Below are 26,143 nucleotides of genomic sequence, written 5' to 3'. Positions count from 1 at the left end.
CTACCCCCCTTTGAGTTTGCTTTTCTCTCCCTTCCCTCTAGAAGGTCCTTAATGTCCTCTGAGTACCACCAAAGAGGAAACCACACAAAATGCTTGGGAAACGTTTGCCTACCCAGAGTTGGTCATCATGTCCTGGAGGGCTCTTTTTAATGAAAGCACCGTAGTATGTTGCAATATTTCTATGATGAGAGTATTTCTTCAGCATATTTATCTCCAGTTTGATTTCTTCCTCTTCATCCTTAAGAAAAAATAAAAAAATAAAATGTGTGGCTTTTGAATGTCATGCATAATTTTAACTTCCCCACCCATAGGCAAGAACACAAGTTCCCAGTCCCTCCAGCAATAGTGGAAGACACATTCACTTTATCCTTGTGACAAGAATTGGGGACTTTAACAGGACTCCTCCTTTGAAATGCCGTTATAAGCTTTGCAAGAAATACATAAGTATGAAAGTTACAGAGGTATATAAGAGGTAGATGAAGCAGCTTTCCCACGAACTATGACCTCTGAACCTCAATTTGCTCATTTGTAAAAAATGGGGGGAAAAAAGAACGGATTGATACTATTTCAACTAATTACAAGTAAAGGCTGTTTCTTTTCTAGAAAATGTTTGTGAAGAAATCATCTGGCACAGCTACGGCAGAGAAGGTTCACCTATGACAATCTTGCACCAGAACATTACCTTCTGGTGTGGCCACAGGCAGATTACTGAATACAGACCGGCACCGCAAGCCCTGGATGGATGGCATGCTTAATGAGATCCTCTACCCCAAAAAGAGATTCAGGTGAGTCCGGTGGACCCACAGTAATAAAACATCACTCAGTGACAGCAGGTTGTTTTAGACTTGGCTCATCCCCCAGCCTCTTGCTTTATTAAAGTAAAATGAGCAGAAGAAGAAATAGAGTTTGTGTGAGCAGATCAGAAGGGGGATGAAAGAACAGATGGAGGCACAGGTCTGGAAAATAAAACTAAGTTGCCCTTGTGAATGGGGAGGACTGCCAGTCTCCACTTTTCTCTCTCATCCACCCCCAGGGCAGAACCTGCAACAGCATGTGCATTCTGTCCCTTGCTGCAGACACATGACACAGTGAGTGCTCTGCCACACGACCTGCAGAGTTAATAAGTAAGATTTATGGGTAGCATGAGAACCAGGGGAAAGCAGAGTTAAAGTGATGAAGAGGAAAGAAGGTGGAGGAAAAGAGAAAAACCAGCTCTGGCTAGAAAAGCCACGTTTGAGGGAAGATAAAGATCTTAAAGAAAAAAGTGATAATCAGATCTCTGTAATTTCCTTTAATGACTGGTTCCGTACAATGTCCTCACTTCTCCCCATTGGCACATTCATTCTGCTTATAACTGATATTCTTCCTTCTGCAGGAAGACTCAGGGTTTCTGAGCAGTCAAGATGCCTGTATGTGCGCATCTAAGAGAAAAAGAGAAAGACCGTGCATGTGAAAGCTAGTGTATCCATGTGGATGCACACAGCTGAAGAAACCGAGTCTTGCAGCCTCGCTCCAAAAACCATTCATAAGGCCTCATAAACCTAAAGTAACTTGGGTTTGGAAAATACGGTTAAGATAAAAGCTACAACATCATTAATTAGATATTAGTGATAAGACCAAATGAAAAAGGTCTTTTTTTTTTTTTTAAAGATTTTATTTATTTTTGACAGAGAGAGAGAGAGAGAGAGAGCACAAGCAGGGGGAGCAGCAGAGGGAAAGGGAGAAGCAGATTCCCTGCTGAGCAGGGAGCCAAATGCGGGGCTTGATCCCAGGACCCCAGGATCATGACCTGAGCCGAAGGCAGACGCTTAACCGTCTGAGCCACCCAGGCGCCCCAAAGAAAAGGTCTTCTTAAAATACAACTTTCAGCTGTACACTACCGCTTTAGAAACAACATGTAACAAAACATGGAATCATCTTAGAACAGTGATTCTTAAGATGGTGGCCTCCAGCTTGGTCCCCAGACATAAGTATCAGAATATTACAGCATATTAATAGGCATAGTTGTCACGTGACTCTGGCAGATGGTAGATGCAAATATGAAGCAAAGCCACATAGACACATACAGTCTATACAGCAGTCTGTGTGCACTAATTCTCATTCAAACCCTGTATATATGAAAATACACCACATGTGTATCATTTCAATCTGATTTAAACATGGCCATGTTTAAATTTAAAGTAGCAATAAAAACTGAGATACTGGATAACTAGGAAAACTATCTTAATCCTAAACAAAAGCAGTGTTTAGCCTTGGGGAGGGGGACGGGCAGTGGTTAGCCTGGCTGGTATTACAAAAGAACATACTTCTATTTGGGACCTTTCTTCAAAGGAACTTTATACTAAAACATAAAAGGGTGACAATTTTTTTAATGTAAGGCACAAGGAAGCATGCCCCAAACATGACTAGAAAGCCCAATTCACCTAAAGCTTTATCTTGTGCTCTTTCCACACATTCACATCACAGGCAGGGTGTAATGACCACAACTTGCTGGCACAGAGCACATGGAGCCTGTTCCGTCCTGAGTCACCACAACTGACAACTCACTCCCATGGTTCCCCTGCTTTCCCCTGGTTCTCACGCTATCCATAAATCTTACTTATTAACGCTGCAGGTCGTGTGGCAGAGCCCTTGCTGTGTCATGTGTCTGCAAAAGGGACAGAATGCACTTGTCAAATGGGACTTGTCAAGACCAACAGGTTCCTAACAAAAAGCACCTGACTATGGCCATAAACATTCCCTAGTAGAAAGGCATGTGGTGTCACTCCTGGATTCAGGCCTATGGCTAAACATGTTGGGCCCTGAAAAGTTAAACATCCCATTTTCCTTCCATTGGACTATGACTAGATGACTAGAAACTGAACTAAAGGTTTGATTTTTTTTCCTTTTATCCAAAATCAGTCAACGTACAAAGATCTGGGGTATAAAGACTATAAAAAAGCAAGCAAAAAGAACAATGTTGAACTAAAATAAGGAAAATAAAAATATTGATTTTAATTGTGTATTTGCAGCCAATTATGCCATGCAGTATGTGCATCTTATTGGGTTTCAAGACTGCTTTATTGATTCATCCCTAACTACTTCCCTCCATTCCCCATATTGGCTAAATTATTCCAAGGGTCATTATTTCATATGATGCTCTGCCAGTACGTTTCACTTCTACAATTCTCCCATGAGAAGCTTCCTGAGCAATAATTAAGGATCACAACGTATTTTGTTTATTTTTTATTTTTTTCTTTTAGCGACACAAACCAATGTCTTCTAGGATCTGACTTGTTCGCCATTCTTTTCTAAGAATTAAGAGCTTCCAGAGGCACTTAATGTTTTCAGAGCCCATGGAGTTGAAATTCTTGTGCATTTCATACATTTAAAAATTGTCACAGGCTTAAATTCAGTGCTAGTCACTGGTGTGAAAGACATTTAATATGCATAATGGTAGATAATTCTGGCAGATTATCACAGCACAATCTATTTCCTTAAATCCAAGATGCCACTAGATAGAGATACTGAAGTACTTTATGTAATGAAACTATGATTCACCATGAACCACAGACATACACTGTAACATTTTTTTAAATTGGGCTACATATTAGAAACAATGAAATATGATATAAGAACAACTTAAGTACAATCAAGTTTGGCAATACACTGAAACATCCAAGTATCATCTGGAAATATAGTAATCAGATTAATGCCACTTGCCAGAGTATTTCTGAGGTTTCAGTAGTTAAATCCTGGAAGCATATGAAATTGAACTACCAAAAATATCAAGAGGAACATATTGTCCTCTCAAATTAGTGTTTTAGGAACTAGTTTATACATACTTTAAACATTCCTTCTCTTGCTTCTATGATTTAAAAATGACTATTACACATCTTATAAAAATAAAAGGATATTTAGCACCACTAATTGTCATATACTAATTAAGAATGCCCACCTTGGAGAAAAAGCATCAGAAATGCAGAATCTGCCAATGGCTCTGAGCCAACTACATCTGGAATCCTAATTATGACTAATGTATATAATACATGTCTTTGGGGTAATAATGAACCAACCTCTGAATTCAAATTTCCTTTTGGTCATTAGTTAAAAGCAAGTTTGGTGGTCTCATTCAAACATTTAAATATATACCCACCACCACCACCACCACCACCAAACACCTCATTTAGCCTGAGAAAATACAGTAGAAAACAGAGTTCGGGCAGGCTAGAACTGAAATTTAACAACAACAACCCCATATATGAAAGAAAGTGGAATGGACAAAACGACATGACCTAAGTTTATATATCCCATCTGTCTAGGCCAAGTCCAAACGACCTTGCCCTTCATTCCCCTCTTTAGTAGAAGGGCACAATCATATACAGATGAAAACTAAACTAAACTAAACTAAAGGTAACTAGAGAAAGGAAAGAGGACGTTTTGGTGAGAAAAGGAAGGCTCCCTCCTGGTTTTCTCCAATGATGAGGCAGCTGCTAGGCTCCACTCAGCGATTTAATGCAGCTGATGCCAATTAGCATTTTGAACTCCAACCAGGAGAGCCAACTCTCATAGAAAAGGTCTTTGTCTTTGACTGGAATAGGACTAGGCAAGGAGTTTTCTGTTGCCTTCCTTGGCTGCTTAGAGGATGGAGGAGGGGGAAACATCTGAATAGTGGTAATTTTCAAAAGCAGCTATGGATTTGTAAATAAGTCATAGGGCAAACCCTGCCCACTCCACCATCTGAGCACAGAGGAGTACATATTATGAGTGCGTTTTTTTAAATTGACTCCTTAAAATGTTTTTTAAACTGTTAACCAAATTCTCTTTCCTTCCACTGATGGCAGTAATGATGTAAGGAGAGACTTCAGATAAGTTAATTGGGAACAACCCAGAGGACTGAGAAATATTCTGAGTAATCATCTTTTTTCCCAGCATAATTCTTTACAGAATTAGATCTACCCATTAATAATAGTTGGAACAAAAAAGGAAGGGTAATTCATTATTCGCTCTATCTTTGCCAGTGGAGAGAGGGCTGATAAAATGAGATATACAAATATCTGTCAGATTTCACCATCAAATATACACTTGGAATGAAAATAAAAAAGACCAGGGGTGCCTGGGTGGCTCAGTCGGTTGAGCGTCTGCCTTCGGCTCAGGTCATGATACTGGGGTCCTGGGATCGAGCCCTGCATCAGGCTCCTTGCTCAGCGGGAAGCCTGCTTCTTCCTCTCATACTCCCCCTGCTTGTGTTCCCTCTCTTGCTGTGTCTCTCTCTGTCAAATAAATAAATGGATAAAATCTTTAAAAAAAGGGGGGGGGCATATTTCTAAAAGAAAAGAAAAGAAAAAAAAGACCAGTTTTATCTATTTTTTGTTTTAGTAAACTCTTACCAAACCCTCCATTCTGTGACTGTGAACTAGTAGAAAAATGAGAACAGATGACCTTTCACAGGCAAATCCCAATTATACCTGAGAGTATTATTCAGTACCATACCAGCTGAATTAATCAAAATTATTATTATTTTTACTCAGACACACAAAAAGTTATACAACTTAAATTCACTGACAACTCAACCAAACAAAAGTGAACAGACCGATGTAGGCAAAATTCTGGAACAAAATAAGGTTACAGGATCTGGTTCTGTAGGTTGAGAAAGGAATGGCATCTTTTTAAAATTAATCAGCCCACTTCTCCCAAGATCAGTCAGTCCCAGAATAAAAATCCAACAGAAAAATTACAAAATTAACGTAACCAAATGGAAATCAGACACTTGAGACATCTTACTCAAGAAGAAACACCGTTTTGGGACGCCTGGGTGGGTCAGTCGGGTAAGCGGCTGCCTTCGGCTCAGGTCAAGATCCCAGGGTCCTGGGATCGAGTCCCGCACATCGGGCTCCTTGCTCAGTGGGGAGCCTGCTTCTCCCTCTCCCTGTCAATCCCCCTGCTTGTGCTCTCTCTCTCTGACAAATAAATAAAATCTTAAAAAAAAAACAACAACAAACACTGTTTTGGACCCATTTCAGACAAAAAGACACACTCTCTAGTTTTGCTACTCAATGAACTTCTTCTGGGACTCCAAAGTCTAAGGGCAATGGCCCCAAGGCCCTTACCCTGCTCTGTCTTTTGTGTCTACAGGCACCACAAAGAACTTTTACTTGGCACAACAAAGTACTCACAGAGCCCTCTAGCTCTTCTGTCTTCTACAAAGTCTGTCAGGCCACTTTACTGGCTGTATTTCAATGAGATTCTATCACTCAACTGGTACCTAGAAAGTGTGTGGTAAAGAAGAGAATGAAACAATAGCACCATTCGCCTGGATGGACATGCTGGGGTGAGTGATGAGGGACAACTTGAGGTTGTGACGAGATGATGCAGGATGGTGAATACACCTCACTCCGTTTTCTTCCCCATTACTCACTCATGAACAGCCTTGGGAGACTGATGCTTCCATGACTGACACCAAGAACCACAAGGAGGCCAAAATACACCTCTGCAATAACCCCCTACCTAAAAAAGCTCAACACGGCAAATAAACATGATGCTCTTACTCAAACAAGAAAGTCAAATAAGACACATCATGATTCCTCTCGGACCTAAATGAAACCATTACAACTTTCCAAAGTTTGCTGTCATCAAAACCCAGAAGCCCTAACAGTTGGCATCAAGCTCCAATCTACAGGACATAACACCATGGGTACAAATGCCTTCGGTAGTGTAACTTGAAACAGTTCATGTTAGTACTTAACTTCAGAATCCATCCATTTTCTTCCTCCATGAAGGAATTAGCTACACACACACACAGATACACACACAACAGGAGTACCTGCTCTTGAGGACCCTGAAGTATAGGAACCTAAAGCAGGACCTGAAACCTAGACTCTGATTGAAATGGAAAGCCGATTGCCAGATAAGGCTCAGTGTGGCCAAAATAAAATCCCCCACTCAAACACTTTACTATAATTGAAGGAAACCAGAATATGTCACCCCAAAATATGCTGCTTTGACATAAGGGTTATTTTGACTTAAGGGCCCTTGAAAAACAGCAGGTGTAAGAAGGGCATGCTAACCTCCCCTTTTCTTCCTAAAAGCAAGAGATAACACTCCCATGTGAAAGATGTCCTTCCTATACCAACTGGAAAAAACATTCTTATCACCAGAGACAGGGAGTTGGGGCCAAGAGACTTCTGATACAAGCAAACCTTGTTAACATATCTCTTATCTTCCTTTAGCCTCCCCATATATTTTAGTTACATTTCCACTACTGCCTCTCTCTATTCAACCTAGTATAAAAGCACTTGGGTTTTGCCATTTCTCTGAGTCTTCATTTTTCTTGCAAAGGCTCCCACTAATATATATGAGATACACATTAATACACTTCTGTTTCTCTCTTGCTAATCTATCTTTTGTTACAGGGGCATTAGTCAAGAACCTAGAAGGACAGAAGGAAAGACTTCTTCCTCCTCTATATAATCAAACTTGCAATTTTATTATGAGACCAAAAAGAGATCAGTAATCCCAAATGCTCAGAAGATAAAATATATTCTTGACATCAACATTTTGCCATTTACAACACAAGTAAGTATATTTAGGTATTTACATACATGTTTTAAGGAGCAGACACAAAGCAAAAAAGAAATGTTATCAAAGATTATCTCTGGATTATAGATATTTTCTTCTTTAACTTACTTATTTTTCTATAACTGACACGTACTATTTTCCTAATTAGAAAAAGAAAAGTTAAGAGAAGACTTCAGGTTAGAGGAGACAGCTCCATAAGAATTCAAAATGAGTTTGTTCTGGCAATTCACACGGTCTGGCTCCCTCTGTCTCCCTGGAATAAGGGTCCTGACCCCTTCCATGCTGTTCAAGAGTCATTGCCAATCTCCCTTCCACCAATTGTCAGTTGTGAGGAGAAACTGATGGGAGCCTGAAGTACCAGAACCTTGCTGATTAATTTGCCTTCTACTGGGTCAGCTGCAGCATAGAACTCTGGCCTTCACAGTCATTTCTTACTGTTTTCTACAATGGTACCAATCCAGACCTGTAACTTCTTAAGACCAAGATCTTTCAAGCTTAAGTTTATCCTAGAGCAAATGAGAAGGTAAATGGAGTCCAGGAGCAACCATCATGCTATCTTCACCTTCCTGACCTGCCAGAGGATGGCTTAAAGAGAATCTTGCCCCGGTCCATTCACACTCTTCCCTAAGCCAGTGGCAAACTCCATGAAGCTTCCCATAGTTCAAGCCAGAAAAGAATACTGTGCACACTGAATATAGTCTTGCTTAAAACCCTAAAATCAGGCCCAAGTAATAAATGGCAACAAGTGGCACAGCTCTGAGGAAGGTATGGCTATGCTAAGCAGTACATGTTTGTGCGTTTCCTATTGGATCCATCTGTGTGCTCACAAACACAAAGGCTCCGGTTTCATATCTGACATGGTAAATCAGATAAAGGCTGGGCTCTGAAAAATGTCTTCAGTTAAAAGGAATGATGGGCACTTCTGCTCCTGGCCAAGATGCATTATCAAGGACCAGATTTATTCTCCCACTGAACAACTACAATAGACAAAACATATGAAAAAGTTTTAAGACCCTGGACATCAGGGACTGAATGATAGTTGACCCCTGAGAGATGGGAAACATCACAGAAGCTTTATAATTGCTCCAGTTTACTGCCTTGAGAGAGGTTTCAGGGTCTCTCACAGAAGGAGGAAACCCAATAGGAGCCCAGGCAATTCTCTGAGTTGAGAGGCTGGGAAGACTAGGCAGCTGGAGTTGGCAGGACAAAGACCACAGAGGAGAGAGAGCTAGCAGCACAGAGAGCACCAGCAAGCTCTGGAGACCAACTATGCCAATTACCACAAAAAGGAAAGAAGCTCCAGTTTAAAGGTATGTATACTACCATTTTGTTATTTTCAAATAATTCTCTTCATTGTGGATAATTCGCATATCTGGAAAGGGATTCCCTTCTTTGTTCTGAAATGGCAGTTTACATTCAAATACAATTGAGTGACTTCTGACACACATTTCACATGCCTGGAGAAGTCTCTGGAAGATCCTTTAGAACCATTCCCTTAGCTCTGAGTATTCAAAGATGCTTACCATAGAAGTGATTCAAGAAGACAATGATTAAGTTCCAAATATCTTTGGGCAAGACAGAAAATAGAATCAAGATATTCTAATTGCTGACAGACATCCCCCATTTAAGAGCTTTTAGGTGACACAATTCAGGTTAAGATCATTCATTTGGCAATATCACACTGCATCCACTCACATTCTGGGTAAGATGGAACTTACTAGCACGTACATGGAGACCACTCCAACACTTAAAATCAAAACTTAAATCTGTGTGATCATTTCTCACGACCAGAGGAAAGCTACAGAATGGCACCAGAAATAATGACTTCAGTAATTAAAATTCATCTCCTTATTTTTCAACTCCAACTAGGAAAACCATTTAAAATGTGTCTCCCTCCCACCTTTCTCTACTTTTTAGAAACACGCCAAATCATCTGAAAAGAGAATATGGAATCAGAAGCTTCGAAATCCCAACAGAAAAAGGACTACACTTGACCAGCTAGTGGGGGATTTGATTCCACAGGACCACCATTTGCACTGGACTAGATATGTAAACTGACCCCACATCACTTAATAAAACCCAAAAGGGAAGTTTTATTCTGAACCAAAAACCAGTATACTGCATAATAGCCACAGAAATTCATCAAAATGTATCCCCTAGCCTCCCAGCTGAAGAAAGCCCCTCCTCTCTAGAAGTCTCACTCTAGTTTTGCCCCATGCCAACTGCAAGTCTCAAGCTCCAGAAGAATCCAGAAAGGCAATGAAAACATTCAGTTACTCAGAAATCACATGCTCTGGAGACAGATTATTGCTTTTCATAGCTGTTCACTGCTCCACAATGATTAGTTTAAAATCTATCTTCTCTATGAGAACATAAGCTCCAAAGACAGGGACTCTATCTTGTTCATCTCTGTACCCTGACAGTGCCTATCACACCGAGTGTATGGTAAGATAGGTGATCTATTAAAAAAAGAGAGAGTAAATCCTTGAGCCTCAGCGTCCTTGCGTGTACAATGAGAAACCCTAAGCCATTCCTGGCCACTAAGTCACAAGCCAGGATGGGTGAATGAAAAAAGACCCCCATGGTGCCTAGCACATAGTAGGTACTCACACAAAGCATTCCTAAAGTAGCCTGTAAAAGAGGAAGCCCAGTTGAACTCAAACCACATAAATCTCTGGCATCACCTGCCTCTGGCAGCAGGTAGGTGGACATTCAACAGCACACACTTTGCCAGGCTTACCGACTCACTGCTGTGGCAGGCTAAGAAGGCCTAGGCAAGGACGCCAGCCATCAACTAACCCATCGGCCAGCAATTAAAACAGGTAACACCACCATAACCATTTTCTTTCTGACTGCTATAGTTAGGTTAGGTCTAGTGCTAAGAATGATTAGCAACAGGTGTCCTTAAGCCTATATGCAGTTATCTCTGTTCACACAAGGACATGGTGATAAACTGCAGGTGCTCCTCTTGGAAAAACATGAAAAGATACCAAAATCCAGATTCCTAAGACTGAAGGAAACAGATGACCAATTATCTTCAATATGCAATTTAACTAGAAGTAAGGTGACTTGTTCTGTGATTGGTATTAATCAATATACTCCCAAGGCTTAAGGAATGTTACAACTACCATGGGCACTTCATTCTGCCTCAACTTCAAGTATTTTCATTCTGAGACATGTTCTGAACACAATACATATTACTGCTGATATTGAGTACTATTTGCATTTTATCAGAAAATCTTTCCTTAAATGTGATCTTAAAAGATATACAGGATTATTATTTAAAACGTAAATTCTATTGCATATAGGAATAAAAAGTATTTTCCATAAAATAAATCTTTAGAATGGAAGGCAATAATATAGGATTAAAGTAATCCAATTTAAACAGGCCAACCAAAATAAAATTTCCACAAATTTTGAAGACATAAATTCATATCCTATCTTAACCTTGCTTCTTTTACCTCATATAGTTCCCCCCACCCCACCCCAACCAGCAGCAAGCCTGCTGTACAGCAATTATTTAAAGCAAAGGAAAGGTACAGATTTCTTTTTTTTACATCACCAGAAAGATAAGTGATTAGCAAATTTTTTCTTATTAATCAGTTTATGTAGAACTTTACAGCAGTCTACTACATGTATCTCACAAAATTGTAGTAAGTCATTTTGGTCTAAAAATAGCTCATTAACTTGAGATCATGTTCCTTAATCCATTTTCCTCCTTCCATACACACACCCACACACACAGTGAAAAATTAAACTGCAGGCTGGAATCACCGGAAGACAGATTTGAAAGGAAGGCCTGAGGACACTACAGATGCTCTTCGTCTGGCAAAGGTCAAACTGTGCCACTCCCTAAAGAACATGGCAGTCCTCCCTTTCTTGGGATAACTGGCTCCCTGTATTCTGAATGACATGGAAGCAAAACACATGGTGAGTGTTTGTGTGGAGCCTCCCAAGTAAGAACAACTGTTTAAAACGAGAACTCTCACAGAGGGCAAGAAAAAAGACCACCAATTAGCCCATGCCTACTCCTAAGACTTGGGCGGGGGGGGGGGGGGGGGGTGGCGGGGGGGGGGGGGGTGGGGGGAGGCTGTGGGGGGGCAGGGAGATGGATGGATTTCTGCACAAAAGAAAGTAAATCATCACCATCAGAACACACAAAGTAAATACTTCAAATGGCATCTCCTCTGAAAGAAAACACTGATTTATAGAGATCAAAATGCAATTCATTTAGTTACATGTTCAAATAAATTTGTCCAGTGAAGACCCTGAAAGGTCATTCACCAACCCAAACTCCTCTAAGAACAAAGAAGGATGTTACCGTGTTGGAACCTGCCCAACTCATCTGCCCCTACCCAGCAATATAAACTGCTAAATTTACCATCTACCATGACCCAAAAATGAAGGCTAGGAAGTTGCTAAGTCACTTTTCTTAACAGCCTTTTAGCAAGAACCACGTCCCTATGTATGCCCATCAGCTGGTACCAATGTATTCGATCAGCATGTTGAGGGCCCACTTTGTAAAAGACACGGTGAAGGCACTGGAAAGAGAGAGACAGCAGGACAGGATGCAGAAATCGAAGGCCAGTGACAGAGTCAGAAAAGGGCAACTAGCTGCCCTGGAGGGTTAGAAAAGATCTCCTGGGCAGATCTTACAGACCTAAGGATGCTGGGAAGGAGTTTAAAAGAAATCCAGACAAGAGGAATCACGTAGCATACAGGATGAAGCAACAACGCTCACAGGCCAGCAAAACTACTTTCAAATCTCAGCCTAGACTAAGTTATCGATAAAACAAATCTGTAAGAGAAATCAAGAAAATTCCCTCTTTTCCTGTCAGGCTTAGTATAAATTGGCAACCTCATATCTGAGTTCATCAACAGTGCTCACTCACTGTGCATGGATGTTTACACACCAGTGTATATTCAATAGCTAGGCTTTCTACTGAATACCTAAGCCTTGAACTAAAAACTGACACACAAGAGTACTATAGCCTGTTTGCAGAATTAATTAGGTTGATCTGTTCGCCTAACTAACCATAGACACAGAGTGGGGATGAACTGACTTTAAAATTTAAGGTTCTCAAAGAACCTGCTCCTAGTTTCGTTGATCTGTTCTACTGTTCTTTTGGTTTCTATTGCATTGATTTCTGCTCTGATCTTTATTATTCTCTTCTCCTGCTGGGTTTAGGCTTTATTTGCTGTTCTTTCTCCAGCTCCTTTAGGTGTAGGGTTAGGTTGTGTACTTGAGACCTTTCTTGTTTCTTGAGAAAGGCTTGTATTGCTATATACTTTCCTCTTAAGACTGCATCCCAAAGATTTTGAACAGTTGTGTTTTTTTCATTTGTTTCCATGAATTTTTTAATTCTTCTTTAATTTCCTGGTTGACCCATTCATTTTTTAGTAGGATGCTCTTTAGCCTCCATGTATTTGACTTCTGACTTTCCTCTTGTGATTCAATTCTAGTTTCAAAGCATTGTGGTCCGAAAATATGCAGGGAATGATCCCAATCTTTTGGTACCAGTTGAGACCTGATTTGTGACCTAGGATGTGATCTATTCTGGAGAACGTTCCACGTGCACTAGAGAAAAATGTGTATTCTGTTGCTTTGGGATGGAATGTTCTGAATATATCTGTGAAGTCCATTTGGTCCAGTGTGTCATTTAAAGTCTTTATTTCCTTGCTGATTTTTGCTTAGATGATCTGTCCATTTCAGTGAGGGGGGTGTTAAAGTCCCCCAATATTATTGTATTGTTGTGGATGTGTTTCTTTGATTTTGTTAATAACCGGCTTATATAAGTGGCTGCTCCCATGTTAGGGGCATAAATATTTACGATTGTTAGATCTTCTTGTTGGATGGACCCTTTAAGTAGGATATAGTGTCCTTCCTCATCTCTTGTTATAGTCTTTGGTTTAAAATCTAATTTGTCTGATATAAGGATTGCCACCCCAGCTTTCTTTTGGTGTCCATTAGCATGGTAATTGGTTTTCCACCCCCTCACTTTCAATCTGGAGGTGTCTTTGGGTCTAAAATGAGTCTCTTGCAGAGAGCATATCGATGGGTCTTGTTTTTTAATCTAGTCTGATAGCCTGTGTCTTTTGATTGGGGCATTTAGCCCATTTACATTCAGGGTAACTACTGAAAGATATGAATTTAGTGCCATTGTATTGCCTGTAAGGTGACTGTTACTGTATATTATCTGTGTTCCTTTCTGGTCTATGTTACTTTTAGGCTCCCTCTTTGCTTAGTTAGAGGACCCCTTTCAATATTTCTTGTAGAGCTGGTTTCATGTTTGCAAATTCCTTTAGCTTTTGTTTGTCCTGGAAGCTTTTTATCTCTCCTTCTATTTTCAATGACAGCCTAGCTGGATATAGTATTCTTGGCTTTGTCTTTCTCTCATTTAGTGCTCTGAATATATCATGGCAGTCCTTTCTGGCCTGCCAGGTCTCTGTGGATAGGTCTGCTGCCAATCTAATGTTTCTACCATGGTAGGTTACAGACCTCTTGTCCAGAGCTGCTTTCAGGATTTTCTCTTTGTCTCTGAAACTTGTAAGTTTTACTATTAGATGCTGGGGTGTTGACCTATTTTTATTGATTTTGAGGGGGGTTCTCTGTGCCTCCTGGATTTCAAAGCCTGTTTCCTTCCCCCAATTAGGGAAGTTCTCTGCTATAATTTGCTCCAGATACCTTCTGCCCCCCTCTCTCTCTTCTTCTTCTTGGATCCCAATTATTCTAATATTGTTTTGTCTTATGCTATCACTTATCTCTCAAATTCTGCCCTCGTGATCCAGTAGTTGTTTATCTCTCTTTTTCTCAGCTTCTTTATTCTCCATCATTTGGTCTTCTATATCACAAATTCTCTCTTCTGCCTCATTTATCCTAGCAGTTAGAGCCTCCATTTTTGATTGCACCTCATTAATAGCCTTTTTGATATCGACTTGGTTAGATTTTAGTTCTTTTATTTCTCCAGAAAGGGTTTCTCTAGTATCTTCCATGCTTTTTTCAAGCCCAGCTAGTATCTCTATAATTGTCATTCTGAACTCTAGTTCCAACATCTTACTAATGTCCATATTGATTAGGTCCCTGGCAGTCGGTACTGCCTCTTGTTCTTTTTTTTGAGGTGATTTCTTTCCGTCTTGTCATTTTGTCCAGAGGAGAACAGATGAATAAGAGAACAAAATGCTAACAGGGTAACAACGTTCCCAGAAAAATATACACTAAACAAATCAGAAGAGACCTGAAACCAGGGGAAAAGAAAGGGAAAGAAAGAAAAAAGAAAATGAAAAAGATTTAAAAAAAAAGAAAGAATATGATCAAATATGATCAGGCTGTTGAATAGATCAGTGCCACACACTAGATTTTGGGCATATTAATAAGACTGATAAACCCCTGGCCACACTTATCAAAAAGAAAATAGAAAGGACCCAAATAAATAAAATCATGACTGAAAGAGGAGAGATCACCACCAACACCAAAGAAATACAAATAATTATAAGAACATATTACGAAAACTATATGCCAGCAAATTAGATAATCTGGAAGAAATGGATGCATTCCTAGAGATGATAGTATCAACTACCAAAACTGAACCAGAAGAAATAGAAAACCTGAACAGACCTATATCCACTAAGGAAATTGAAGAAGTAATCAAAAATCTCCCCAAAACAAGAGCCCAGGGCGAGATGGCTTCCCGGGGGGAATTCTACCAAACATTTAAAGAAGACTTAATACCTATTCTTCTGAAACTGTTCCAAAAAATAGAAATGGAAGGAAAACTTCCAAACTCATTTTATGAGGCCACCATTACCTTGATCCCAAAATCAGACAAAGACCCCATCAAAAAGGAGAATTACAGACCAATATCCCTGATGAACATGGATGCAAAAATTCTCACCAAAATATTAGCCAATAGGATCCAACAGTACATTAAAAGGATTATTCACCACGACCAAGTGGGATTTATCCCTGGGCTGCAAGGTTGGTTCAACATCTGCAAATCAATCAGTGTGACACAATACATTAATAAAAGTAATAACAAGAACCATATGATCCTCTCAATAGATGCAGAAAAAGCATTTGACAAAGTACAGCATCCTTTCTTGATCAAAACTCATCAGAGTATAGGGATAGAGGGTACATACCTCAATATCATAAAAGCCATCTATGAAAAACCCACAGCGAATATCATTCTCAATGGGGAAAAACTGAGAGGTTTCCCCCTAAGGTCAGGAACACAGCAGGGATGTCCACTATCACCACTGCTATTCAACATAGTACTAGAAGTCCTAGCCACAGCAATCAGACAACAAAAAGAAATAAAAGGCATCCAAATCGGCAAAGAAGAAGTCAAACTCTCACTCTTTGCAGATGATATGATACTTTATGTGGAAAACCCCAAAGACTCCACCCCAAAACTGCTAGAACTCATACAGGAATCCAGTCAAGTGGCAGGATATAAAATCAATCCACAGAAATCAGTGGCATTTCTATACACCAACAACAAGACAGAAGAAAGAGAAATTAAGGAGTCGATCCCATTTACAATTACACACAAAACCATAAGATACCTAGGAATAAATCTAACCAAAGAGGCAAAGGATCTGTACTCAGAAAACTATAAAATACTCATGAAAGAAATTGAGGAAGACACAAAGAAATGGAAAAACGTTCCATGCTCATGGACTGGAAGAACAAATATTGTGAAGATGTCAATGCTACCTAGAGCAATCTACACATTTAATGCAATCCCTATCAAAATACCATCCACTTTTTTTCAAAGAAATGGGACAAATCATCTGAAATTTGTATCGAACCAGAAAAGACCCCGAATGGCCAGAGGAATGTTGAAAAAGAAAAGCAAAGCTGGTGGCATCACAATTCCGGACTTCAAGCTCTATTACTAAGCTGTCATCATCAAGACAGCATGGTACTGGCACAAAAACAGACACATAGATCAATGGAACAGAACAGAGACCCCAGAAATGGACCCTCAACTCTGTGGTCAACTAATCTTCGACAAAGCAGGAAAGAATGTCCAATGGAAAAAAGACAGTCTCTTCAACAAATGGTGTTGGGAAAATTGGACAGCCACATGCAGAAGAATGAAACTGGACCATTTCCTTACACCACACACAAAAATAGACTCCAAATGGTTGAAAGACCTCAATGTGAGACAGGAGTCCATCAAAATCCTAGAGGAGAACACAGGCAGCAACCTCTTCGACCTCAGCCGCAGCAACTTCTTCCTAGAAACATCGCCAAAGGCAAGGGAAACAAGGGCAAAAAGGAACTATTGGGACTTCATCAAGATAAAAAGCTTCTGCAAAGCAAAGGAAACAGTCAACAAAACCAAAACACAACCGACAGAATGGGAGAAGATATTTGCAAATGACATATCAGATAAAGGGCTAGTATCCAAAATCTATAAAGAACTTATCAAACTCAACACCCAAAGAACAGATAATCCAATCAAGGGCAGAAAACATGAACAGAAATTTTTCCAAAGAAGACATCCAAATGGCCAACAGACACATGAAAAAGTGCTCAACATCGCACAGCATCAGGGAAATCCAAATCAAAACCTCAATGAGATACCACCTCACACCAGTCAGAATGGCTAAAATTAACAAGTCAGGAAACGACAGACGTTGGCGAGGATGCAGAGAAAGGGGAACCCTCCTACACTGTTGGTGGGAATGCAAGCTGGAGCAGCCACTCTGGAAAACAGTACGGAGGTTCCACAAAAAGTTGAAAACAGAGGTACCCTACGACCCAGCAATTACACTACTGAGTATTTACCCCAGAGATACAAATGTAGTGATCCGAAGGGGCACGTGTACCCCAATATTTATAACAGCAATGTCCACAATAGCCAAACTATGGAAAAGAGCCAAGATGTCCATCAACAGATGAATGGATAAAGAAGATGTGGTATATATGTACAATGGAATATTATGCAGCCATCAATAAAAACGAAATCTTGCCATTTGCAACGACATGGATGGAACTAGAGGGTATTATGCTAAGCGAAATAAGTCAATCAGAGAAAGACATGTATCATATGATCTCACTGATATGAGGAATTCTTAATCTCAGGAAACAAACTGAGGGTTGCTGGAGTGGTGGGGGGTGGGGGGGATGGGGTGGCTGGGTGATGGACATTGGGGAGGGTATGTGCAATGAAGGGGGGAAACTGGAGGAGGAGACGAACCATGAGAGACTATGGACTCTGAGAAACCCACTGAGGGTTCTAGAGGGGAGGGGATGGGGGAATGGGTTAGCCTGGTGATGGGTATTAAAGAGGGCACGTATTGAATGGAGCACTGGGTGTTATACACAAACAATGAATCACAGAACACTACATCAAAAACAAATGATGTGGGCGCCTGGGTGGCTCAGTTGGTTAAGCGACTGCCTTCGGCTCAGGTCATGATCCTGGAGTCCCGGGATCGAGTCCCGCATCGGGCTCCCTGCTCAGCGGGGGGTCTGCTTCTCCCTCTGACCCTCCCCCCTCTCATGCTCTGTCTATCTCATTCTCTCCCTCAAATAAATAAATAAAATCTTTAAAAAAAAAAAAAAAAAAAAATGATGTAATGTATGGTGATTAACATAACATAATAAAATAAAATTTAAAAAAAAGAAAAAAATTAAGGTTCTCTAAGGCTTGTAATCTTTAAAAGAAAAACCTCAAAATCAACAGGGAAAAAAAGAAATGTCTCTTGACTTAAGAGTCCAAAGTAAATAATGGGTTAATTTGGGGCTTGCTATACAGAGCTCAGATCCCCTCAGTGGTTAATTTTAACTGAAGATAATAACATCCTTAATTCCTTGAGAGGAAAAAAAAAATCATAAAATCTTAGAGATACATAATTCTGGAGAGCTTTCTGTTTTTAAATGGTTATTTGGAAGTCTTCAGATACTATAAAAACAAGTGCCAATCCAGACAATAAGACTTCCCCACAAGTGCCAAGGCAAGGGCTAGAGAGGTTAACTGGTTTCATATTAATTAAGTATATAAACGATAGTATATATAAATGTATAATATATAAGATAAATATAAGTAATTTAATATGCATGCATTTACTATCTATATAAAGGAAAAACCCACAGTGGTATTACGTAATCTTGCCTCAATATCCTCACTAAAAATGTACAGGAACTGCTAAGAAATGCATCTCAGACACAGCAATCCTTGTGAGATTTGAATCAAACTAAATTCACTCTGGCCAAAACCTTCATTGCTGTTTTTGCTACCTATTACACCAAAATAGCCATTCCTTAAACTCAGAATGAAGGAAAGTAGCATGTATCCACTGGCACTGGACCAGATGATTTATAAGTACATACTCAATAAGACAGTGATACTTTGAATTCAATGAAATCTTCAAGTCTACAAAGAATGCCATCTTGAGTCACTTGTGACTTCTATACTGAGTAAGGATACTTAGTATTATTCCATTATGCACCAAATAATTTTCATATAGTTGCAGGAGAAGAGAACTACATTCTTAGACCAGATGTTCTGGGTGTTGGTGCTGCCAAGCACACATGGAAACCCCACAGCTGTGTCCATCGATCACAGACATGAGGTCACAGTCCAGCTTAGAGACGGGCTGGCAGCCGGCTATCCTCCCTCCATACAAATGAAGCAACAGATGCTGAAGATAGTATGTAAATAAATACTGAGACTAAACTACCTCAATTAAGCAACTAATGGAAGATTTGAATCAAGTATCAGTAGAAATACATAGAATCTATCAAAGAAGTTTAAAAATAGTACATTAGTTTCAAATAGTTAGGCTTTTCCTAAGTCATATACTGCTTCCTTTCCCTAACTCCCATTTTCTTTATATTCATATAAGTTAAAATAATAAAGATAATGACAAATACCTTGTCACTTATGGAGCAGCTATCAAGGAAAATGAATTGAGATTAAGTAACCATGCTGTACAGTGGCGATTCGTCCCCACCTTTCAGTATCTTCCAGGCCAGTGAGAAAAACAACTAAAAACAAAAAAGTGCTTCCAGCCGCACAGTATTGTGAAGTTACTTAAACTAGCCTGTTCTGCAGTATTTTATAATCTAAAGGCCACACTGTCCCAATGAAGTATAGGGACAGAAGAAGTAACCACTACATGAAAATAAAGAGTATATATGCACTATTAATAAGCTTAAAGATAGAAATCTATTGTGAGGCAGTGACTTAAGTTTATGTTTAAGACTGCATAAGAGTAAAGCACTGATCTAAACTGTTTAGGAGAAATCTTCTTAGAATAAAAACAAACTTATTTTTAAACTAAATGCAGCCATATAAATAAACACACATGTTCAGCGGGGAGTTCCTTGAGTGATTAGCAGCAATAAGAAATAGCTTTAGGGCGCCTGGGTGGCTCAGTTGGTTAAGCGACTGCCTTCGGCTCAGGTCATGATCCCGGAGTCCTGGATCGAGTCCCACATCGGGCTCCCGGCTCAGCGGGGAGCCTGCTTCTCCCTCTGACCCTATCCCCTCTCTCATGCTGTTTCTCTCTCTCTCTCAAATGAATAAAATCTTTAAAAAAAAAAAATAGCTTTAATCCACAAAAGACTGGAAACACACCAAAAAGTCAACTATAGTGATCTTGTGGGGGGAGGCAGCAGCAGAGGGAAGGGGACGGGGGGCAGGGTAAGGAAAGGTAAGGAAAGGGTAAGGAAAAAGGTTTTCCATCTTTTAATTCTCTAGACCTTACATTACTTTTAATGTTAGAAAAAGGGCTAGTTTATCATTTTAAAAATAATTTTTTTATATATAGGCACATATGTATATATCTGGCATATATATAAAACTAGAAAAACATACACTAACACGTTAACAGTAATTAAGCCAAGGAGACAGAATTATGAAATGCTTTTTCATCATTTTATTTCTGTATTTTCTCCCTAGATTATCTACATTTCATAAACTAAAAAACAAAAACAATACTCCAGAAGTCACTTAAATTTTTGTTCCTACTGTTTTATTGAGCTATAATTTATATACCACAAATGTATCTAATTTATATACAATTTATTATAAAATTATAACTTACAATAAATATAAACATATACCACTGTCAGTACGCTAATCTTTTCTTAGAGGAAGCGGAGGATAAATTTTCATTTTCTTACCATTGAGAAGATAAGCATTACCAGTAAAACTAAAAGGCCCCAAAGACCTTGAACTTCTAAGCTAACATGATGAGAGCAGTTAGAAAAACATTCACCATCTGTGATGACCTCAGCTCTACCTGCAGCAACATCAGCTGTAAATTTTGCTGTATTCAAACCAGAAGTGGGGCCATAGTCACCAGCTCCATGGGTTAAGAGGAAGATGCAGAGTCCTTGCATCTGTCTGCATGAAGCCAACAACCCTTCTCCATGAGCTCCCAGGCCACAACCCCTAACAGCACTCATCTCGAATTATTTCCTACTGGCAAAGTCAGGAGAAATGGATATCTACTCCCCATCCTCCTAGAGGGGAAAATAAAAACACACAGAGGAAAAGAACTAGAACTGATGGTCACTAGACGTAAGGCAGTGGGGCTTATCTTGAAAACAACAACTCACTTTGCTGGACTTCACTATGAAGATGCATCTTTGATCACAATGTTACCACCTTCCTGTCCCTTTTGTCTCTGGACTGACTAAAGGGTAATGGCAGTTACCTTACATACCCTCTATGAACCACAGTATCATTACAAAGCACACCAATATAGCAGGATGCGATGTTGGTCTACTTACTCACTATCATAAAGAAGTGCCCTGTTAGTTTAAAGAAGGTGAAGGGAAAAGATGAGAAAAGGCTGCTTGAACTGTGTGAGCAGTATCACTCCAATGTACCAAATCACAGAGCAACCGGGTCCAATCACACCACGGTTCTCACAAAGACCCAGAGAGGCTGCTGCTTCACCCTGCAGGTCCAAATTTCAATCTCTTCTATCGTAACAGCCTTTTCTTCCTTTCCCCTTTGGAACAAAAACATCTGTGTAGCGATTTTCTTCTTTCTAAACAACTTAGGCAAGAACAAATAACCAGGGAATCTTCTTTAGTTCTAGCCTCAGGCGGAAAAAAATCCAGCATCTTCAGTAAGTGAACAAAAGTGAGAGGAGACTGGATGTGGCCCAGGCACATTAAAAGTGAAACAGAGACAAAGAAAGTATCTGTCCACTCTTTTCTTATAAGAACACCTCCTCTCACTCACTCACTCACAAGAGAAGTGATCACCAAAGGGGCTCATGGGAAGGTGATTCACCACCAGGAAATACCACATAATGACACATTCCCACATCCTAACAGTTACTACTGTTAACAGTAACAGTTACTGCTGCACTCTTAGTTATGACAGAATGTCACACCAAAGACTTTGTTGTTTTAAACATTCCTGTCCTTTAGAAATGAGGAGTAGACCCTGAGACATTTCTCACCTGAAGATCCGTGAGGGACCGGTGTAGGGAGGGAGCTGGACAGGGTAGGGTGGGGGCAAGAACACAGGCTTGCTTGGAATTTTATGTTTGGTTTCATCTCCCTATCTTTATTTCACCCCAAACCTCCACCACCTTAAGGGAGGTGGGGAGGACATGCTCCAAGTGCAGCAAGGTCAGCAGAAAAGCCAACCAGCCTCACAAACAGGATGAAAATTCGACAACAGTGTGACATCACTGCTAAGACCCAAGCCAAACAAGAATCCCCAAGGGCACGGTATTAAAAAAACTCTTTGCTGAAGACTTGTGACAGTGGAAAAAGTTCTGTCTCCAGTGAAGATGGGAGTTCTCAAAGAAGTTCCTAAATAATATTTTATTTCCAGTCATCAAAAGTTAGCAACATTACCCACTCTTTCTCATGACTCTTGCAGTTAAGTAAATAATATTAAATCAGGAAAGAGGTTAAATATTTAATCATGCCCAAACATGAGAAATAAAGAAGTGAAGGTGTCCCTATAACATACACTTCAGCATCTCTTATCTATTAAAGGAGAAGTTCCTACACTGGATACATTTCCTTCTATTTCTGCAGCAAGTCAGTTCAGTACCTACTATGTGCAAGATGGTGCTAGGCTGCATGGCCAGCTCTAACGCCCAACTGGAGAGATGAATTCACTTGGAAGCTAGTGAGACACAATAGAATACTAGAAGAAATGAAAATAAATAAACCAGCAACATGAATGGATCTCACAAATATAATGTTAAGTGAAAGAAGCCAGACCTAACAGTGCCATATGGTTCCATTTATATCAAGTACAAACACAAGCAAAAATAATCTCTCGTGTTAGAACTCAGGATACTGCTTATTCTTGGTGGGGAGGAATTACTGACTGAAAGGGGGCACCAGGGGCACTCCTAGGGAGCTAGCAATGTTCTGTTTCTGGATCTAGTTGCTGGTTCATGAGTAGATGTGTTCACATTTTGGAAATTCACTGAACTTATAATGTATGCCTTTTTCTGTATTCATGTTATACTTCACATACAGACAAGGCAAGTAGACACAGTTACCCTTGAGAAGTGGCTTCTTCCAAACCTTTTCAAACCTGAAAACACATTGCTACAGCACAGGTATAGTAAGGAGAAAGAAAAAAGGTCCCTGAGAATGTCCAGATAAAAGAAACAAGATAAAAACTGGCATGGGTGCAGAGCCCCCAGACACCGTGACAACCACTGGATCGCAGATCACAGGAGCAGTCCGGGTTCAGAGGCAGGTTTCCACCTACTCAGGGCTTCCGCTCTGTGTCAGAGTGGGAGACCAATTAGCAGCAGTGAGTAGGAGGGAGAGGAGCCAGCAGGTCAGTTTCTTTCACCTCACCATGGCTTTGAATAGAAGCTGAACAATTACAATGATCCTAAAGATCACTGAAAACCTCTAACACATACTGAATAAATATAATGCCCAAGGTTCAAAGGGACAAATTTGAATCTGTGAAAGTGAACAATTAAAAGAAACACAAGTTTTGGGGCAGGATTACAAGTTATAATATAATCTAGGCTTTGTCATGCCACATCAGCGTGTAGAGTTAAAAATCTAGGGGACAGAGTCTCATCTGTGGCACAGCCGAGCTGTCATGGGGAGTAATAGGAAGAGAGGGTGCTCTCTCAGGGTCTGCTCTTGCACCAAAGGACAGCTTTCCTACCTTGGGGTAGAGAGAACCTAGCTTCCTGCACTGCTTCAAGGCCATGTATGGATTAGTAGTGCACCCACAATATTGCAGTTGTGGAAGCTAAAAACTTAGCCAACCAACTAGCTGTTTCTCTAATCTTACTTTAGATCATTCCCACTAAAGTCAACACTCTTTTCTATAGGGTAAGTACAAAAGTCAGAATAATTAGAAGATAGGGATTCTGTCACTAGAGGTTTCTCACTTTTCTTCTCTCCGGATATGATGCTGAAGGGAAGGGAGGCAGTGAGCTTTCTCCAGTTAAACAAAGCTTTTATTCTAAAAGCTCTTTTGTTGTCATAGCAACTTAAGACACCGTATGTTCTTACTGTGGATTTTCACTGGACACTGACAGAGTAAGAAAACAAGCAATTCCAGTAAGTTTTATTATACAGGAATTTTAGTTTAGGCTATGAATTTATACTCAGGGCCTATAAAAAGAATTTCAATTAGGAAGCAGCTATTGGAATTAAATTTAGAAAAACATGGCTGGGGACGTTGAGGAGGTCCTTTTAAAAAGGGTTACCAGGGGGTGCCTGGGTGGCTCAGTCGTTAAGCATCTGCCTTCAGCTCGGGTCATGATCACAGGGTCCTGGAATCAAGCCCCACATCGGGCTCCCTGCTCTGCGGGAAGCCTGCTTCTCCCTCTCCCACTTGCCCTGCTTGTGTTCCCTCTCTCACTGTCTCTCTGTCAAATAAATAAAATCTTTAAAAAAAAAAAAAACAAAAAGGGTTACCAGGGGCGCCTGGGTGGCTCAGTTGGTTGGGCATTTGCCTTCGGCTCAGGTCATAATCCCAGGGTCTTGGGATCGAGCCCCGCACCAGGCTCCCTGCTCAGCAGAGAGCGTGCTTCTCCCTCTCCCTCTGTCTGCTGCTCTGCCTACTTGTGCTCTCTTTCTCTCTCTGTGAAATAAATTAATAAAATCTTAAAAAAAAAAAAAGACTATAAAAAAGGGTTACCATTTTAAAAGGTGAAGTGTTTCAAATGGAATGGGCACAGGATATTTGAAATCTGTTCTTTCCAATTGTACTGCTTCCCCATTTTACCACATCTCAAAGGGTGTATCAGGATATATAATTAAAAGATTAAAAGTTTAATTTTCAAATAGTTTCATAAACAAAAGCACACGTGTTCACACACACACACTCATACAAAACCATTAACCAACTATATGTAACTTCTTTAGGCTTTGGGTTTTCTTCACATAGAAAAAGAAAGGGACACTCTAGTAGATTTCTTTTTTTTTTTTTTTTTTTAAAGATTTTATTTATTAATTTGAGAGAGAGAGCACATGAGAGGGGGGAGGGTCAGAGGGAGAAGCAGGCTCCCTGCTGAGCAGGGAGCCCAATGCGGGACTCGATCCAGGGACTCCAGGATCATGACCTGAGCCGAAGGCAGTCGCTTAACCAACTGAGCCACCCAGGCGCCCTCACTCTAGTAGATTTCTAATGTGTCCTAGAAGTGACATTATTCATTCACTCAACAAACATTCATGAAATGCCTTCTATATATGCCAGGCACTGAATTGGTGCTTGGGATGATGCATTGCTGGGATTAATGGTTAATGTATAACATCCATGATTATTTTTAGTATTTTTTATTACAAAGATTGAGAATGCTATAAAACAGGATCATATCTGCAAAGTCCTCTGTGGTAACAATATATTACTGTAATTTTCTTGGACAATGAAACAATACTGCGTATCTATTATAAGCTTCTCCAAGTGTCCACCAAAAATAGACCATCCTATACAATTCATCAAAGATCTGAGTACCTACAACTTACAAGGCACTGCAACTTGTCATTTGCTACTGTGTTAGAGCCCAACTACAGAACACCACTGTGCCATGCTCCTAATGTGAACCAGGAGATATCATGGTGCAATGAAAGGAAGACTGGGATGCTGTTTTGGCAACAAGCTATGAAACTTTGGGCATACTGCCTTTCTGAATATCAACTGTTGTCATCCATAAGTAAAATGAAGGCTTTTCAACATGAAAAACCTAAAATGTCTGAGATATATAGCTGACTTAGTTTTAATCTTCCTTTGCTTATTTACTTATTAAATAGATAAGAATAGAAGAATTTTGGTATTATGTAAAATCAAGTTACATTCTTTTTTTTTTTTAAAGATTTTATTTATTTATTTGAGACAGAGAGAATGAGAGAGAGAGAGAGCACACGAGAGGGGGGACGGTCAGAGGGAGAAGCAGGCTCCCTGCCGAGCAGGGAGCCCGATGCGGGACTCAATCCAGGGACTCCAGGATCATGACCTGAGCTGAAGGCAGTCGTTTAACCAACTGAGCCACCCAGGCGCCCTCCAGTTACATTCTTAAGTTAAAATGAATTAATCCAAAATAGAAATATATTCCATTAATCTAAAATAGAAATATATTCTATCTCTGCAAAAAAAAAAAAAAAACCCTA

General features: G+C 40.0%; 1 protein-coding gene across 37 annotated transcripts in view; it reads right to left on the bottom strand.

The window, feature by feature from the left end:
* The window catches only part of MAP4K4 (mitogen-activated protein kinase kinase kinase kinase 4), a 190,716-nt gene that overhangs the window by 72,285 nt on the left and 92,288 nt on the right, over positions 1 to 26,143 (bottom strand). For all 37 annotated transcript variants that reach the window (XM_021680340.2, XM_021680341.2, XM_044919078.1 and 34 more), the window contains exon 4: positions 113 to 238. In XM_021680340.2, the coding sequence (XP_021536015.1) occupies positions 113 to 238 (126 nt within the window). The remainder of the gene's footprint in view (positions 1 to 112; positions 239 to 26,143) is intronic.

Source organism: Neomonachus schauinslandi, chromosome 10 (assembly GCF_002201575.2).
Source record: "Neomonachus schauinslandi chromosome 10, ASM220157v2, whole genome shotgun sequence".
NCBI lineage: Eukaryota > Metazoa > Chordata > Mammalia > Carnivora > Phocidae > Neomonachus > Neomonachus schauinslandi.
This window is presented reverse-complemented; position numbering and strand designations above follow the sequence as displayed.